The sequence below is a fragment of the Salvelinus sp. IW2-2015 genome, linkage group LG32 (genome assembly GCF_002910315.2).
Source record: "Salvelinus sp. IW2-2015 linkage group LG32, ASM291031v2, whole genome shotgun sequence".
Classification (NCBI taxonomy): domain Eukaryota; kingdom Metazoa; phylum Chordata; class Actinopteri; order Salmoniformes; family Salmonidae; genus Salvelinus; species Salvelinus sp. IW2-2015.
The window spans coordinates 14,471,347-14,490,052 of NC_036871.1; the positions used below are offsets into that span (position 1 = coordinate 14,471,347).

General features: G+C 43.5%; 1 protein-coding gene across 1 annotated transcript in view; it reads left to right on the top strand.

The window, feature by feature from the left end:
• LOC111957278 (period circadian protein homolog 2-like) overlaps window positions 1-18,452 on the top strand; it is a 27,615-nt gene extending 9,163 nt beyond the window's left edge. The window contains 20 exon segments of the mRNA XM_070436614.1: window positions 642-895; window positions 1,052-1,173; window positions 1,462-1,663; window positions 2,400-2,451; window positions 2,808-2,950; window positions 3,102-3,180; window positions 3,304-3,410; window positions 3,580-3,733; window positions 3,894-4,137; window positions 4,243-4,354; window positions 4,603-4,831; window positions 5,120-5,241; window positions 10,331-10,597; window positions 10,788-11,719; window positions 14,036-14,149; window positions 15,321-15,573; window positions 15,873-16,023; window positions 16,025-16,111; window positions 17,998-18,148; window positions 18,311-18,452. Coding sequence (XP_070292715.1) covers window positions 642-895; window positions 1,052-1,173; window positions 1,462-1,663; window positions 2,400-2,451; window positions 2,808-2,950; window positions 3,102-3,180; window positions 3,304-3,410; window positions 3,580-3,733; window positions 3,894-4,137; window positions 4,243-4,354; window positions 4,603-4,831; window positions 5,120-5,241; window positions 10,331-10,597; window positions 10,788-11,719; window positions 14,036-14,149; window positions 15,321-15,573; window positions 15,873-16,023; window positions 16,025-16,111; window positions 17,998-18,148; window positions 18,311-18,322 — 3,787 coding nt within the window. The 3' untranslated portion in view covers window positions 18,323-18,452.
• The last annotated feature ends 254 nt before the right edge of the window (window positions 18,453-18,706 follow it).

Below are 18,706 nucleotides of genomic sequence, written 5' to 3' on the forward strand. Positions count from 1 at the left end.
AAGCCGTTGCTAGGAAAACATGAATGTACCTGGATTTGAGTCTAGTCGTCCCCACCCTAATCAAATCAATTACAGATTCCTACGAAAGTGCTCTGGTGTCCATGTACCATTGTAGCATTGCACTCTCCTGAACCCAAAAAGAGTAGAGAACTCCAAGCCATTGTCGCAGCTGTGCAAATAAATTAACCCATTMTTTTCATGCAAAACTCAAGGACTTTGTTTTGAAATTTCATTCCAGTGTTCAATGGATGTATTTCAATCGGATATTGTGAAAGAAACTTTTAGCCTGCAATGAACGCAATTCACCTGTTGTTCAAGAGGAATAGCATTTTAATGAAKGGCTGCAGTGTCGTTCGAAAACAAAAACAATATGATTGAAAGTAGACCTTTTTTTGTTAACCTCAGTCAAGGCTACCTTTCTAGAAAAAGACATTGTAGCTGAAACATCAACAATAACAAGCCTACCTTCAGTCCCTTTTATTGTTTTTCAAAAGTATACCGCTAGCAGCTCGGTATAAGACTTGTTACAGTGTAGCTTCGGCTTGTAACAMTGTAATTCTAGTGGTGTGAAACAATTCTCTAAATGTGTTATTGCATGTTATTAATAATCTCTCTCTTGCTTGTCGCTCTAACTCCCACAGCCCCTCTCCTCCCAGTAGTTCCAATGCCTTCAGCCTGCTGAGTTCTGTGCAGGACAACCCCTCCACCAGCGGCTGCAGTAGTGAGGAGTCCGCTAAGGCCAAGACCCAGAAGGAGCTGCTCAGGACCGCCAAGCAGCTCAGGACCGCCAAGCAGCTCAGACATCTCCTGCCTGCTGACAAGAGGAACAAAGGCAACAAGTCCAGCTCCCTAAACACCCTGAAATACGCACTGCGCTGCGTCAAACAGGTGGAAGGTAAGAGACAACCAAACTGCACATCCTTCTGGGTGGTAGTCCTGAACATATGAGAAGATTAGGAATTTAGCATCATTACATTATAGTTGATTGTATTAGGAATGTGTCTTAAAAGTCCAACAAGGAAACCAATGTGTGTTTGTTGTTGTGTTTCAGCCAATGAGGAGTACTACCAGCTGCTGATGACCAATGACAGTCAGCCATCAGGCCTGGACGTGTCCTCTTACACCATCGAGGAGATAGACAGCATCACCTCAGAGTACACCCTCAAAAACAATGTAAATTCCTTAGTAGTACAGTATTACTTCTGAATACACACAAAAAAAACATTTCCTTGAATACATCCTCAAAAATAAATGGTACCCAACAGTAATGCTTAGTTAACACTATAACAGCCACGACTTAATGCCTACCACATCCATGCCATCCGTCCCAATTTGACATGGTGTCTGACCAACAACAGATCAGATATCCCAGTGATGTAATAACGTATGAGTAATCCACGTTTGCAGCTGTCCGTGTACTGTATATGCCAGATTCTCACATGTGCCTCTGTGTCCCTCCAGGACATCTTTGCTGTAGCTGTATCTCTGATCACGGGAAATATCGTCTACATCTCAGACCAGGCCGCCTCCATCCTCAACTGTAAACGGGGCATCTTCAAGGATGCCAAGTTTGTGGAGTTCTTGATTCCCCAGGACGTTAGTGTTTTCTACAGCTTCACCACGCGCTACCGCCTGCCCTCCTGGAGCATGTGCACCGGAGCAGGTAATGACCCCTCTACGAGCGCTTATAACCAGCTACAATCTAAACACTTCTAAACATGCCATACCACCTGCCCTTCTGGAGCAGGTAGCGAAAACCCCTTAACTTATAGCCTCACTTATAGCCTCTTATAGACYGTCTATGAACTGTTTTAGACAGGAGAGCTACATCACACATGTACAAAAGGCATAGGGTAGGATGGAAAAAGGGAACATGCTTGTTTACACATTAAACCTGGCTATAAGAGTGGTCCGCCTATCCCATTTTAAATGTMTAGCGCTTCTCCAGACACTCTTCAGTCAAATCCCATGTAGTTATAATGATCAGAAAAGTCATCCATTTCAAACAGCACAAGCAAAGCCGTTGCTAGGAAAACATGAATGTACCTGGATTTGAGTCTAGTCGTCCCCACCCTAATCAAATCAATTACAGATTCCTACAAAACCAGTTAATACAGGGGGTTAACCAGAGCTTGGAAAACATACATAGTGTACGCATTGAAGCAAGGGCACCAAAAAATACACCCATCTTCTCTCCTACTGTAAATTGAGCGTATCTTTGTTTGTATTCATCTTGTTAATTTCTCTGAATAGGTGTGTTGTTGATGTAGTTGAAAGCAGATGTGACTCGTGAAATAGTATCTCAGTTGAATGAAGAGGGTCGGCATTGAGCCAATAAAGTAGACTTATTCTGAATTTTTTAAATGTTTAAAAAATGTCATTCCCCCCTCTCCTTTCAGAGTCATCCCGGTCGAACTGCATGCAGGAAAAATCGTTCTTCTGTCGGATCAGGTGTGTGTGTGTGTGTGTGGCTGCGTCCGTGAGTCAGCTGCTCTCCATGTTTCTATTCATTCCCTCTTTCCAGTTTAAATTAGTTTGATTCTCGGCTGGTTTCATAAACAGGAAGCTCTCGCTCTTTTCTCTGACACACACACACACACACACACTATTCACAGTTGCCGTTAAAGTAGATCTAGGGCTCAACTCTGCCCCCAAGAGGCAGAAAAACACCCAAGCAGCAACTCGATCTGTGAAATAGATGCTAATGAAGTGAGTCAGCTGACAATCACAAGGACATTATATTTTCATGGTTTTGTTGCTGCTTTAGTGMCTTGCTGACTTTGTCCTCTCTCTCCTGTGTTCTGTAGTGGGGGTAAGAAGTGTGAKGGGGACCTGCAGTACTACCCATTCCGTATGAAACCCTACCTGATGAAGGTGCAGGATAAGGTCCATTCTGAGGACCAGTTCTGCTGCCTCCTACTGGCTGAGAAGGTGCACTCCGGATACGAGGGTRAGGACCAATGATAATGCCKTCACAATGCCGGAGTTGTGACTGTTTGAATACTTTTGAAACCGCATCCTCAGTAGTGTACAATAGTGGACGGTATGTGAAATATAGTGTGTGGGAACAGTAGTGTTAAGTGTTTTCATTTTGCCTACAGCTCCCAGAATCCCTAGTGACAAGCGCATCTTCACCACCACACACACTCCTAGCTGTGTGTTCCAGGATGTGGATGAGAGGCGAGACACATTTGCACTTTTTTTTCACAACACTTTTTTATATTTTTTTATCCGACAGAAGAGTACWGTGCTTTTATGACACCTATAGGCTCACTCACAAAGTTATTGTTTTTTGCCTTTCAGAGCTGTTCCACTTCTTGGGTACTTCCCCCAGGATCTGATTGGCACCCCAGTCCTTCTTCTCATGCATCCCGATGACAGGCCTGTCATGTTGGCCATTCACAAGAAGAGTAAGAGAAACTAGAACACAGTTTCTAAACATACTACTTAATCAACTTAGAATAGTACCATCACTGGACTGCATACAACACACTGTATGGCCCTTTAATAATAGAATATATGCCGTTTTAGCTTTACTCCGTCTTTTACTGACATCTATGTTCTCTCTCCTACCCATAGTCCTTCAGTACGCTGGCCAGCCGTTCGACCACTCCTCCATYAGGTTCTGCACGCGGAACGGAGAGTACGTCATTGTCGACACCAGCTGGTCCAGCTTCGTCAACCCCTGGAGCCGCAAGGTCTCCTTCGTTATCGGGAGGCACAAAGTCCGCATGTGAGTGTCTGCCCAGCACAATGTTTTCGATCTTGACACTACACTCTGCCCAGCGCTCTTTTGTGTTATCTTGGCACAATTTTTTGAAATATCCAGAAAAAATCTTTAATTTAAAAAGCCTGTGACTGAATAAGGATAATGTGGTTGTTCCCACTTCTAGAGGCCCGGTGAATGAGGATGTGTTTGTGGCCCCGCTCCCTGCCCTCATGGAGACTATGGACTCTGAAGTCCAGGAGATCACTGMGCAGATCCACAGATTGCTACTACAGCCAGTGCACAACACTAGCTCCAGTGGCTACGGTAGCGTGGGAAGCAACGACCACCTTGCAGCATCTCAGGTGATGACCAGCGAGGGCAGCCYAAGCAGGACACGCATCGAGGGGGAGAGCAGCTGGGCCAAACCTGTAAGTACCCTCTCTGTCACTCTCTTTTCCCTGTCTATCACTCACTCTCACTYTCTTTTACCTCTCTCTCTCCATGATAGTGAATGTCTCTTCTCTCCTCCCCAGCAGAGGTCATTCCAGGAAATCTGTAAAGGTATCCACCTCCAGAAGAGTCAGGAACAGCAGATCTACCAAGCCTCCTCCTCAGCCAGGCCTGAGACCAAGAAGAGCCCTGGCAGTAAGTCAAACAAGCAAACCAGCACAGAAATATTTACAATCTGCAGGAAGCATAGAGATATGCTCATGTGTGCATTGGATAATGTGAACTGGGGAGTGTACATGTGTGTGGATGTACAGATACGAATGCACTTATGTGTGTTGGAAGAGATGTAGAAAACACACATATCCATGGGTGTAGTTTGGCGTATACAGAACGTACAAATCCATGCCCATCCCAGTCTTGACACACTCCCTTTTCCCCAGCAGAGTTCCTCCAGAAGAGTCCAGCTGTGGTGCGTTCCAAGGAATCTGCAGCCCCTGTGGCCCCTCTGAGTTGGAGGGACAGTGGGGTCAGTGCTGGGGTCAGTGCTGGGGTCAGTGGGCTGAGCCTGGAGGACAGCAGCAGCAGGACTGCAGTACAGGAGGAGCAGCTGGCCTTCAACGACCAAACGGTCTACTCMTACCAACAGATCAGCKGTCTGKACAGCGTCATCAGGTCAGAACAACTACTAACTAGTCACTTATTCATCTTGCTAATCACTTATCTGTACATCTCTCTGGTCATCTATCCTATCTAAAGTCTTTGGTCTTTTGTCTATTAATCTAGTTGTCCTGTTATGGGGCATAATACTTATAGGCATTGTTTCTGGGTAGATAGATGGAAATGAGACTGTTACTTATTCCGTATGTACTTACTGCTACCCAATTACATGGGCTATTGTTTTTGATTAAGATATAAAGTAAATCAGTCTTTCTGTGTGCACCTCTCTCCCTCTCTGGACAGATATCTAGAGGGCTGTAATGTTCCCATCACTATGAAGAGGAGGTGCTACTCTTCTGACAGCACTATGTCCTCAGATGAGGACAAGCAGAAAGGAGGGGACAATCCCATGCAATTATCTGAAGGTATGTTACACTGCTCTTAATCTATTTTTACTTTATCACTCCATTAATAAAAGATGTTCAACAATTGACTTCGGTATTATTGCTACAGTATGATGTTGCATGTAGCCTGTATTGCAAGTGAACTCTCCTACACCACTATTATTTTTTACCAGTYGGTGAATGCACCATGAATTGAATTGCCCGTTATCACTAAAGCCCAAATCAAATGAAAAGCGTTTTATGTGCKTGTGAACGAGCGTGCACACACTGGAAKTAGAATGCAAGGTAGTGAGTGAGAAAACAGACGGACCGCGCGTTAAATTAGAAAGCAAATCAAATTTTCTCACGTCTACACGAAGTATTGCTAGTAAAATGAGCCGATAAATTGCCAGAGAATAGACTTGTTTGTGCATCGTTACGTCTGGATTTGTGACATGTATATTTAAGTGTTGATAATCGTTACAATAACAACAATACTGCCAGCGCCAAAAATACATATTTGAAAACAATAACGTTATACCTACTAGAGGTCGACCGATTATGATTTTTCAACGCTGATAACGATTATTGGAGGACCAATAAAAGCGATGCCGATTTATAAAATAAAAATGTGGAAATGTATTTGTAATAATGACAATTACAACAATACTGAATGAACACTTATTTTAACTTAATATAATACATCAATAAAATCAATTTAGCCTCAAATAAATAATGAAACATGTTCAATTTGGTTTAAATAATGCAAAAACAAAGTGTTGGAGAAGAAAGTAAAAGTGCAATATGTGCCATGTAAAAAAACGTTTAAGTTCCTTGCTCAGAACATGAGAACATATGAAAGCTGGTGGTTCCTTTTAACATGAGTCTTCAATATTCCCAGGTAAGAAGTTTTAGGTTGTAGTTATAGGAATTATAGGACCTGTCTCTTATACACATCTAGATGTGTATAAGAGACAGCTGCTAACCTGGATTTCTTTTAGCTAAATATGCAGGTTTAAAGATGTATACTTCTGTGTATTGATTTTAAGAAATGCATTGATGTTTATGGTTAGGTACAGTCGTGCAACGATTGTGCTTTTTTCGCAAATGCGCTTTTGTTAAATCATCCCCCGTTTGGCGAAGTTGGCTGTCTTTGTTAGGAAGAAATAGTCTTCACAGTTCGCAGCGTGTCATGTTAGCAGGCAATATCAACTAAATATGCAGGTTTAAAAAATATATACCTGTGTATTGATTTTAAGAAAGGCATTGACGTTTATGGTTAGGTACACATTGGAGCCTGTCTCTTATACACATCTAGATGTGTATAAGAGACAGGCTATGTATTTTTAACTAGTGATTATGATTGATTGATTGTTTTTTATAAGATAAGTTTAATGCTAGATAGCAACTTACCTTGGCTTCTTACTGCATTCGTGTAACAGGCAGGCTCCTCGTGGAGTGCAATGAGAGGCAGGTGGTTAGAGCGTTGGACTTGTTAACTGTAAGGTTGCAAGATTGAATCCCTGAGCTGACAAGGTAAAAATCTGTCATTCTGCCCCTGAACAAGGCAGTTAACCCACTGTTCCTAGGCCGTCATTGAAAATAAGAATGTGTTCTTAACTGACTTGCCTAGTTAAATAAAGGATAAATAAAGGTGTACAATCGGCCAAATACGATGTCCAAAAATACCGATTTCCGATTGTTATGAAAACTTGAAATCGGCCCTAATTAATCGGCCGACCTCTAATACCTACCTGTGTTGATTTTGATCACAGGCATAAAGCCTAGGCAGGCTAAGAGAGGTCTCTTATACACATCTAGATGTGTATAAGAGACAGGAAGAAATAGTCTTCACAGTTCGCAGCGTGTCATGTTAGCAGGCAATATCAACTAAATATGCAGGTTTAAAAATATATACTTGTGTATTGATTTTAAGAAAGGCATTGATGTTTATGGTTAGGTACACATTGGAGCAACGACAGTCCTTTTTCGATTATATGCAACGCAGGACACGCTAGATAAACTAGTAATATCATCAACCATGTGTAGTTAACTAGTGATTATGATTGATTGATTTGTTTTTTATAAGATACGTTTAATGCTAGCTAGCAACTTACCTTGGCTTCTTACTACATTCGTGTAACAGGCAGTCTCCTCGTGGAGTGCAATGTAATCACGTGGTTAGAGCGTTGGACTTGTTAACTGTAAGGTTGCAAGATTGAATCCCTGAGCTGACAAGGTAAAAATCTGTCATTCTGCCCCTGAACAAGGCAGTTAACCCACTGTTCCTAGGCCGTCATTGAAAATAAGAATGTGTTCTTAACTGACTTGCCTAGTTAAATAAAGGATAAATAAAGGTGTACAATCGGCCAAATACGATGTCCAAAAATACCGATTTCCGATTGTTATGAAAACTTGAAATCGGCCCTAATTAATCGGCCATTCCAATTAATCGGTCGACCTCTAATACCTACCTGTGTTGATTTTGATCACAGGCATAAAGCCTAGGCAGGCTAAGAGAGAATACTGTAATGTAGAAAGAACAAGACTAGCTAAATTCTTTATAAACTCCTCGGGAGTATTAGCTAACTCACATTCTCGACCGAACATAACAACTGTTTAGAGCRGGCAGGTACGGTGGCTCCCGTAGGACATATAAGGTGAGTCATAAGGAACACAACAATAATTCACAAGGGCTACATAGCGAACGTAACAAATACTACTTTTTGTTATGGATTATTGTGACAATTCAATTGGCATACGCTACGCAGTGTAAGTGTATTGATGCTCTCCTCTCACACGAAGATTTTGACGCCGTTGGCTCYGGTGTGATTTGTATTTAAATTAGATGTCTCATTCTAGACGGAACCTGCAACTTTCTAATTCAAATGAAAGATACMTGTGGGATGAATTAAATTTAAAACAAATAATACTGCTAGATTAATAGTCACAGATACACTGATTTGTTATAGTGTGACAACGTTGATAATGTGTTGGTTGGAAAACACCCTGCAGATTCTGTCTGGCTCCACATATGAACACATACCAATTTATCAAAATATCAGTATTTATATTTAAACTCCTTTATACTGAACAAAATATAAACGCAACATGTAAAGTGTTGGCCCCATGTTTCATGAAATAAAAGATCACAGAAATGTTCCATATGCACAAAAAGCTTATTTCTCTCAAATTTTGTGCACAAATTTGTTTACATCCCTGTTAGTAAGCTTTTCTCCTTTACCAAGATAATTCATCCACCTGACAGGTGTGGTGTAGCAAGTAGCATATTAAACAGTATGATCATTATACAGGTGCTGGGGGCAATATAAGGCCATTCTAAAATGTGCCGTTTTGTCACACAACACAATGCTACAGATGTCTCAAGTTGAGGGAGCGTGCAATTGGCATGCTGACTGCAGGAATGTCCACCAGAGCTGTTGCCAGAGAATTTATGTTTATTTCTCTACAATAAGCCGCCTCCAACATCATTTTAGGGAATTTGGCAACACGTCCAACTGGCCTCACAACCGCAGACCACGTGTATGGCGTCGTGTGGGCGAGCGGTTTGCTGATGTCAACGTTGTGAACAGAGTGCCCCATGGTGGCGGTGGGGTTATGGTTTGGACGGGCATAAGCTACAGACAACGAACACAAATGCATTTTATCGATGGCAATTTGAATGCACAGAGATACCGTGACAAGATCCTGAGGCCCATTGTGTCTTTCATCCTCCACCATCACCTCATGTTTCAGCATGATAATGCACAGCTCCATGTCGCAAGGATCTGTACACTATTCTTGGATGCTGAAAATGTCCCAGTTCTTCCATGGCCTGCACACTCACCAGACATGTCACCCGTTGAGCATGTTTGAGATGCTCTTGATTGACGTGTACGATAGTGTGTTCCAGTTCCCGCCAATATCCAGCAACTTCGCACAGCCATTGAAGAGGAGTGTGAGAACTTTTCACAGGCCACAATAAACAGCATGATCAGCTCTTTGCATCAGGCAAATGGTCACTCCACATACTGACTGGTTTTCTTATCCACGCCTCTACTTTTTTTTTAAAGGTATCTGTAACCAACAGATGCATATCTGTATTCCCAGTCATGTGAAATCCATTGATTAGGGCCTAATGAATTCATTTCAACTGACTGATTTCCTTATATGAACTGTAACTCAGTAAAATCTTTTAAATTGTTGCATGTTGCGTTTATATTTTGTCCAGTGTAGTTTAAAGACTCGTTTAGTTGAAAGACTTTCAGTCTCACCAAAGCTCTGTTGGACAGGTCACCATCTGAATCAGACACAGCCAAACTCTCTCTTTGTCTATCTCTCTATAATCCGCATTTATGGGACTTTACATGTGACTCTCCTAGTCACCCTCCCTCAGTCTCTCCCTATCACCCTGGCAGACCCTGCACTGTTTAATCATCAGCCTGGTCTAACCCCTGTGGATGACGTCATCGCAGACAAAAAGACATACGCTACGACCTCAGCCACAGGGGCAGTGGGCTCCTCCCTGGCGGCCCTCGCTGTGCCACCGTGCGGTAAAGCCGAGAGCGTGGTGTCAGTAGCAAGCCAGTGTAGCTACAGCAGCACCGTCGTCCATGTAGGAGATAAGAAACTGCAGCCCGAGTCAGGTATACACTACGGGGACATTGACATGTCTCATTCTACTATTCTGTTCTACTCTTTTTGGTCTTCAGTTTGTGGTGGTGGGTTGTGTTTGGGAGTGGGGACTGTGTGTGCGTAGGTACATGGGTGTGTGTGTTGTATGGATGTAGCTTGATGTTGTGTAATGTATGCAGTATCATGTGTGTACTCTGAGGTCATGCATGTTCCATCATCTTGCATGCCAGATTTATTTTACAACATTCAGAGATTCACAGTCTGGTTCCTCGACTATACCATGATGTATGTTATACCAAAGCCATGTGTCTAAATGCGCTGTGCATTATACCATCCTCTCTGCATCTCTGCTTCCCTGTAATGAATATCAATGTATCTATGTTTATCAATGTTGCTAAGGGTATTACAGCTTCTCATCTCTGTATGTCCTGAGCTGTTGGGTGTTTTATGTATTTGTTGTATGTAATTGTTTCTCTGTCTGTTTTTCTCCGTACAGAGATCATCGTAGATGTATCTGTGGCACGGGAGGAGGTGGAGGGGGGCAACCAGACTCCTGGGCCTCCCSCCAATGCTGTTTCACCTCCCAACCTGGAGAGGGAGCCCTATAAGAAGCTCGGTCTGACCAAGCAGGTCCTAGTAGCCCACACCCAGAAGGAGGAGCAGACCTTTCTGTGTCGCTTCAGGGAGCAGAGGGGAGTCCAGGCCTTCCAGGCCAACTGTTCCCAATACCTGGAGCGCCAGAAGGGACAAGGCGCCGCTGATGGTACAGTAGCAAACATGTTCTACACACATTACAATACAAACTCAGTATAGGTCGTTAGACTTGGGCTAGTACAATTCAACACAGACACACAGAGCACCTTAATGTTCTCATACACTCAACCTCTCACAGTCCAATACATAATGTAATCACACCCTCTTTTCCTCCCTTTCCCCTCTGTCCCCATCTCTAGCTCTGCCCGCTGTGCGCCCATGCAAACAGGCCGAGCCCGCTGCCCGTCGAAGTGGGCGCAACAAGAAGACCAAGTCTAAGCGGGTGAAACAGAACGAGTCGTCCGACAGTTCCGTGTCTCATAGGAGAAGACAGCCGCAGCCCCGACCCCACCTCCTCAACCAGGGCCTCAACCAGACCTCCTGGTCCCCCTCCAACACCTCCCAGTCCACTTTGCTGCCCCTGGCTTACCCCACCGTTGTGTCAGTCTACCCCCTCCAGCTCTACCCTGGGGCGGGCACCATGGCTGGCACCATGCCTACTCACCCAGAGAATTCATTGGCAGGCTTCRGTGACAGCCAGTGCAACCAGGATCCCCAGTGCCCGCCACCAAACATCCAGCCCTTGCCCTTCTCTACTCCYATGGTGACCCCCGTGGTGGCTCTGGTTCTCCCCAGCTGCATGTTCCCTCAAATGGGAAGCGGGGCTCCAGGACAGCAGCCTTTCTACCAGGCCGAGAAAGCCGGCTACCCCTCTCAGTCGCAGCCCTTCCTCCCACAGACATCCCTCACCTTACCTGCCCAGGGTCCTTTCCCGGCTCAGCCACAGGCCTTCCCCCTACTGACGACCTTCCCAGTCCCCGCCCAGCCTTTCTCATTCTCCATGCCCATGGAGGCTCCCAAGCCACCTGGGGAAACCACCCAGTCTCGCTGCTCCCCGCATGGGACCATGGGCGGCAGGGACCAAGCGTCCTCCCCTCCACTGTTCCAATCATGGTGCAGCTCGCCCCTGCAGCTCAACCTACTGCAGCTGGAGGAGAYGCGGTGCTCCCTGGAGAGACAAGACAGCATGGTGGTGGTGCCCTCCGTTGGCACACAAGGGAATAACGCTGTCAACATGAAGCGGGGGAGCGTGGTCTGGCAAGCCATGGAGAAGGTCAAGGAGCTTCAGCAGGTATACGCATTTTCAAGTCGTACGGGATACACATGGTATGCACCATCCAACAAAATTYTTACTTGCAGGTTCCTTCTCCACAACGCATCAACAAGAAATAGTAAAAGATAAGAATACGAACATAAAGTAAAGTGTTCAGCAGAATAGAATAAACATTTTAGCATAAGTATTAATACAGGTAGGCACAATTTAAGTCCCAATATTTACATGTGTATTGGGGATGTGTGGATTGGGGGGCAAATGTTTAGTATTTATAATAACTAATTTAGAGTGGTAGGTGTGTGTGAGTATATATCTTTTGGGTGTAATTTGTTGAATTTATTTCCTTAATGCGTTTGAGCCATCAGTTGTTTGTGACAAGGTAGGGATGGTATACAGAAGATAGCCCTATTTGGTAAAAGACCAAATCCATATTATGGCAAGAACAGCTCAAGTAAGCAAAGAGAAACGACAGTCCATTATTACTTTAAGCATGATGGTCAGTCAGTACGGAAAATGTAAAAATTATTCAAGTGCAGTCGGAAAAACCTTCAAGCGCTATGATGAAACTGCTCTCATGAGACCGCCACAGGAAAGAAAGACCCAGAGTTACCTCTGCTGCGGAGGATAAGTTCATTAGAGTTACCAGCCTCAGATTAGTAACAGACACATCTCAACATCACTCGTTGAGGAGTGGAATCAGGCCTTCATGGTCAAATTGCTGCAAAGAAACCACTACTAAAGGACACCAATAAGAAGAAGAGACTTCCTGTGCCAAGAAACACGAGCAATGGACAATAGACCGGTGGAAACTGTCCAGATTTGAGATTTTTGGCTCCAACCTCCGTGTCTTTGTGAGACGCAGAGTAGGTGAACGGATGATCTCCGCATGTGTGGTTCCCACTGTGAAGCATGAAGGAGGAGGTGTGCGGTGCTTTGTGGTGACACTCAGTGATTTATTTAGAATTCAAGCACACTTAACACAGCATGGCTACCACATTCTGCAGCGATACGCCATCCCATCTTGTTTGCGCTTAATGGGACTCATTTGTTTTTCAACAGGACAATGACCCAACACACCTCCAGGCTGTGTAAGGGCTATTTGACCAAGAAGGAGAGTGATGGAGTGCGGCATTAGATGACCTGGCCTCCACAATCACGCCGACCTCAACCCAATTGAGATGGTTTGGGATGAGTTGGACCGCAGAGTGAAGGAAAAGCAGCCAACAAGTGCTCAGCATATGTGGGAACTCCTTCAAGACTGTTGGAAAAGCATTCCTCATGAAGCTGGTTGAGAGAATGCCAAGAGTGTGCAAAGCTGTCATCAAGGCAAAGGGTGGCTACTTTGAAGAATCTGAAATATAAAATATATTTTGATTTGTTTAACACTTTTTTTTGGTTACTACATGATTCCATGTGTGTTATTTCATAGTTTTTATGTATTCACCATTATCCTACAATGTAGAAAATAGTAAAAGAAATAAAGAAAAACCCTTGAATGAGTAGGTGTCAACTTTTGACTGGTACTGTATACCTGTGTGTTAGTGTATATCTATGTGAGTGTATACCCTTGTGGGTGTGTGAGTGTATACCTGTGTGAGTGTATATCTATGTGAGTATACCTGTGTGGGTGTGTGAGTGTATATCTGTGTGAGTGTATATCTGTGAGTGTATATCTGTGTGGGTGTATATTTGTCTGAGTGCATGTGTGCTAAAGTGCGGAGAGTCAGTAAAGGGGGTCAGTCCAGTTCAATTCTTGAGCAGTGTGATAGCTTGTAGATAGAAACGGTCTCTGAGCCTTTTGATATCAGACCTCATGAGTTTGACCTTGTTCACTCTTTCCCCTTCTGTATCCTCTTTTTCTCCCTCCCTCCCTTTATCCCAGACAGATTTAGTACAGGCTCCTCCAACTCTCCCAGAAACAGYGTTAGTGTAAGGTTGTGGCATCAGTATTGAGTTTCACGAAAATGGCAGCAAAACTAGAAAAGTGTTGCTTTTAGACTGAAGGTGTTAGGCTAGGGTTAGGATGTGTAAAAAGCGACTTAACMCCTATGTCATTCACAAATCAGTCCTTTTATTGTCTTCAGCTGGCAGGCAACTGGCACAGGCTATAGATTTGTAATTGTTATGAATATTTTAAGAATGCTTTTCCTGGGAGATAATGTTATAGCTTCACCAAKTCATCTGGTCTATGCAAATTATATTGAATCATTAAAAGGTTTACAATTCTGACATTCTGTGTGAAGTAACTGTGCTGCCATGTCGAAGTGCAATAATCCAAAAGTCTCCTGGCTAAAATGTTATGTCTAAAACATTGTGTCCCTTTAAACCCTTTAGCCCACATTCAGTCTGACTGGTCCAATGGGACCCTTGTACTCCAACATACTCCTTGTCTGCAAGCTACTATCATGGAATATAGTGTGCTCTAGGCTGAGGTGTTGCAGTGACGAGGTAGGATAACATCGCAACTCTCCACAAAATATAACTTACTGTAGTTACTGTAATACAGACCTCTGTCTATCCATCTCTCACAGTGGGACAATATCTTCTCTGGTTCAGGCTATTGAAAGCTCCAGAATGCTTTTCAGTCACTGCAGGCCTCYCTATATGGTCTCAAACTGTTCTTGAATATACAAAAAAAACGAAATTCGTGACCTTTACCAGAGCTAGAACTCTGCCWGAGAAAGTTAGCATTTTCACATCTGGTGGCTTATCCATTGAAAAAGTGTCATCCTACAAATACCTAGGTATTTGGTTGGATGACAAGTTGTCCTTTAGAGTTAATGTGGATAGTCTTGTGGCAAAGCTTGAATTGAAATTGGGTTCTTTTCGTAATAAGGCTTGCTTCCCGCTTATGGCTAGAAAGAAGCTTGTTCAGGCCACTTTTCTCTCTGTAATTGATCATGGTGACTTGTTGCATGCAACCTCCTCCGTCTTACAGAGACTGGACTTTGTTTATCATGCATCCTTGCGCTTTATTACAAATTTCAAGTCACTCACCCACCATTGCACATTGTACCAAATGGTAGGTTGGACCTCACTTTATATGCGCAGAAAGATACATGTGTTCATCTACAAAGCCCTTTGGGTAAACTCCCTCTTTACGTCTGTACTCTGGTCTCCTTCACCACCAGCAGTTACCATACCCGGTCTGCTAGGTGGTTGCTACTTAAAGTCCCCAGGACATTCACAGTATTAGGCAAGACTACCTTCTCTTCTTGTGCCCCAGACGCATGGAATAGTCTACAATCCATGCTTCTTCTAGATATGTTAGTGCCACTGAATKAATTWAAWATATTGATGGGAGACTGTTACAGAGGAGTGTAAATGYTTTTTTTTAGGCTGGATCACATTGTTGTTTTGTTGAATGTTTAAATTATGTAATGTATTGATTGTTGCTGCCTTCTTGGCCAGGTCTCCCTTAAAAAAGAGACTCGGTCTCAATAGGCTTTTCCTGGTTAAATAAATATGACTGAGTCGTTTCTTAGACCTTGAGGGAGAAGTGAAGGAGCAGAGTAGCAAAAGAACAAAGGATGGGACTGATGACCAAAAAAAGGGAACAATACRACTTGAGAGTGGAGCTTCTGTTTGTTGACCTTATCCTTTGACTTCTGTCTTGCAGGTGGGCTYGCCGGGCAACGGTAACCATAGCGACGTCAATTCGTCATCGAATGACCTGCTGGACATCCTGCTCCATTCAGACTCTCGTTCAGGCACCAGCTCAGGCACTTCAGGGTCCATGGGTTTCAGCTCTAATGGCTGCGCAACCTCAGCTAGAACGTCTAACAGCGGAATGTCTAATAAAGGTGGAACGTTGGGATGTAGAACGTCAGCAAGCGGAGAGTCAGCTAGCGGAGTATCTGGCAGTGGCACAGGTCTGTACACACACCTACCCTAGCCTTATTTTAAGTTTGTTAGAATTCTTTTCCTATTCTATACCAGTCACTTCCACTGTACCAAACTTCACTTCTGTAACTGGCTTGGGGGTTTACATATTTGATCTACAAGACTGGCAGAACAAGAACAAACACAAGATAGAAGGACATTAACATGGCAGCAAGACATTACGTTCAGCAGTTTGTTGCTTCATGTATGAAGCACTTGAGACCAGAACTCTGGTGCTTCTGAAGTAAGATATCCTAACTCTGTTTTGTGCGTTCATTCACCCCCACAGTAAGCAACAGCCACACAAGCAACAACAGCAGCAACTACTTTGGCACCGTGGACTCCTCCCAGAACAGCTGCCAGCAGGTCAAAGTGCACTCCAGCGGCGGGAGTGGTGGTAGCGTTAGCGAGAGGTGGCCAATGGAGGTAGAGGAAAGCCAATGACAAGTATGTACTGCAGGATCCGCCGTGGTTAGTCACCGCCAACGCTGACGACAAGGTCATGCTGACCTATCAGATGCCCTCCCGGTGAGTGGGAGGAGACAGGAGAGAGGCGGCACGCAATGTTTTTTGGAATATGAGAAAGTTGTCTGTGAATGCATATCTGGGTCAGTTTGGGATTTTTGAAGGGGTGGGCTTAGGGGAAGGATAAGGAGAGGGYAAACTGATCCTAGATCTGTGACTACAGACAACTTCTACCCAGGGTATGAGTCCTAGTGCAATGTTTCCCAAAATGATGAGTGCCCATGAATGCTGGGGTTAGAAATATTTGTTGGTTTTTATTTGGTAGGTCATACACATTTTTTARATGGAACACAGCATCTTTTGGAAATACATTGCACAGCATAGATACTACCCACTCCCACCTACTCCCTCCCTGTATTTACCTGCTGGATTCATGTCCTCAATGGATCCCGAAAATCTATGTATGTTTGTGTGATGCATCTTATGATGATGGAAGCGTATGAGGTCTTTAGTTGCTGGCTTGCAGTTCTAATGTATGCCTATAAGATGGGGCTCTTGCACAAGTTGTCAGGCAAAGTGGGTTGGAGAGGAAAATGTGTGGTTTCTTCAAGGCTAGTTTTTGAATTATTCCAGATATCATATCTAGTGGACCCTGAAGATCAGTTCAACATCAGATACACTACCGTTCAAAAGTTTGGGGTCACTTAGAAATGTCCTTGTTTTTGAAAGAAAAGCTTTTTTTTGTCCATAAACAATAACATCAAATTGATCAGAAATACAGTGTAGACATTGTTAGTGTTGTAAATGACTATTGTAGCTGGAAACAACTGATTTTTTTAATGGAATATCTACATAGGTGTACAGAGGCCCATTATCAGCAACCATCACTCCTGTGTTTCAATGGCACGGTTGTGTTAGCTAATCCAAGTTTATCATTTAAAAGGCTAATTGATCATTGGAAACCCTTTTGCAATTTATGTTAGTACACTTAAAACCTGTTGTGTTGATTTAAAAAAGCAATAAAACTGGCCTTTAGACTAGTTGAGTATCTGGAGCATCAGCATTTGTGGGCCCGATTACAGGCTCAAAATGGCAGAACTTTCTTCTGAAACTCATCAGTCTATTCTTGTTCTGAGAAATGAAGGCTGTTCCATGCGAGAAATTGCCAAGAAACTGAAGATCTCGTACAACGCTGTGTACTTCTCCCTTCACAGAACAGTGCAAACTGTCTCTAACCAGAATAGAAAGAGGAGTGAGGCTGGTAACTCTAATGAACTTATCCTCTGCAGCAGAGTTAACTCTGGGTCTTCCTTTCCTGTGCCGGTCCTCATGAGAGCCAGTTTCATCATATAGCTTGATGGTTTTTGCGGCTGCACTTTCAAAGTTCTCGAAATGTTTCTTGTTCTTAAATCTCTTAAAGTAATGATGGACTGTCGTTTCTCTTTTCTTATTTGAGCTGTTCTTGCCATAATATAGACTTGTATTTTACCAAATAGGGCTATCTTTCTGTATTCCACCCTTACCTTGTCACAACACAACTGATTGGCTCCATAACATTAAGAAGGAAATATCATTCTCAACAAAACTTTTAACAAGGCACAACTGTTAATTGAAATGCATTCCAGATGTCCTCATGAAGCTGGTTGAGAGAATGCCAAAAGTGTGAAAAGCTGTCATCAAGGCAAAGGGTGTCTAATTTGAAGAATCTCAAATATAACATATTTTGATTTGTTTAACACTTTTTTTGTTTACATGATTCCATATGTGTTATTTCATAGTGTTGATGTCTTCACTATTATTCTACAATGTAGAAATTAGTAAAAGAATAAAGAAAAAGCCTTGAATGAGTAGGTGTGTCCAAACTTTTGACTGGCACTGTATGTCTTTCACCTGGTCATATAAGTCACATAGTTCAGTATACTGAGTGTGTATGTTCCTTGGCTACTCAGGGGCATTGAGAGTGTGCTTAGGGAAGACCGAGAGAAACTACTTGTGATGCAGAAGTGCCAGCCGTGCTTCACCGGGGAGCAGCAGAAAGAACTGGTGGAGGTCCACCCCTGGATGAGGAGAGGAGGGCTGCCCAAGGTCATGGACGTCAAGGTGAGCTCTCTTTCTCTTTCTCTATCTCTTCCCTCCCTCTCTCGTTCTCACAATCACTCTCTCTTCCTTTCTCTCTCTCTCTCTTACACTACAGGCAGTCATTCACATTTGTCAAAAGCAAGTCTGAAAGTAACTAACAGAAATGTGTTGTTTTTTGTTAAGTGTGGGCTGTGAGGAGGACACTCCAGAGGTGTAAGGCTGTGAGGAGGACACTCCAGAGGTGTTGTTGTCTGAGGAGCAGCCTGGCCTGGATATGGGAGACACAGAGACTGAGGAGGTCAGCCCCTCCAGGAAGCCCAGCGAGGAGCCCTTTAACATGGACACCTGTCCCTCTTCTGGCCTTGGATCATCATAGCCACATCCACCCCCTGAATCTGCCCCTGTTAATTGTAGCCGCATCACCTCCGCAAAAGACTAATTCTCAAGGGACATCAATTATTCACCAAGTCCCACCCTCAGCTGTCCCTGACAAGACCGTTTTTTTTTTTTTAACCAGGCAAGTCAGTTAAGAACAATTTATTATTTACAATGACAGCCTCNTTAAGAACAATTTATTAT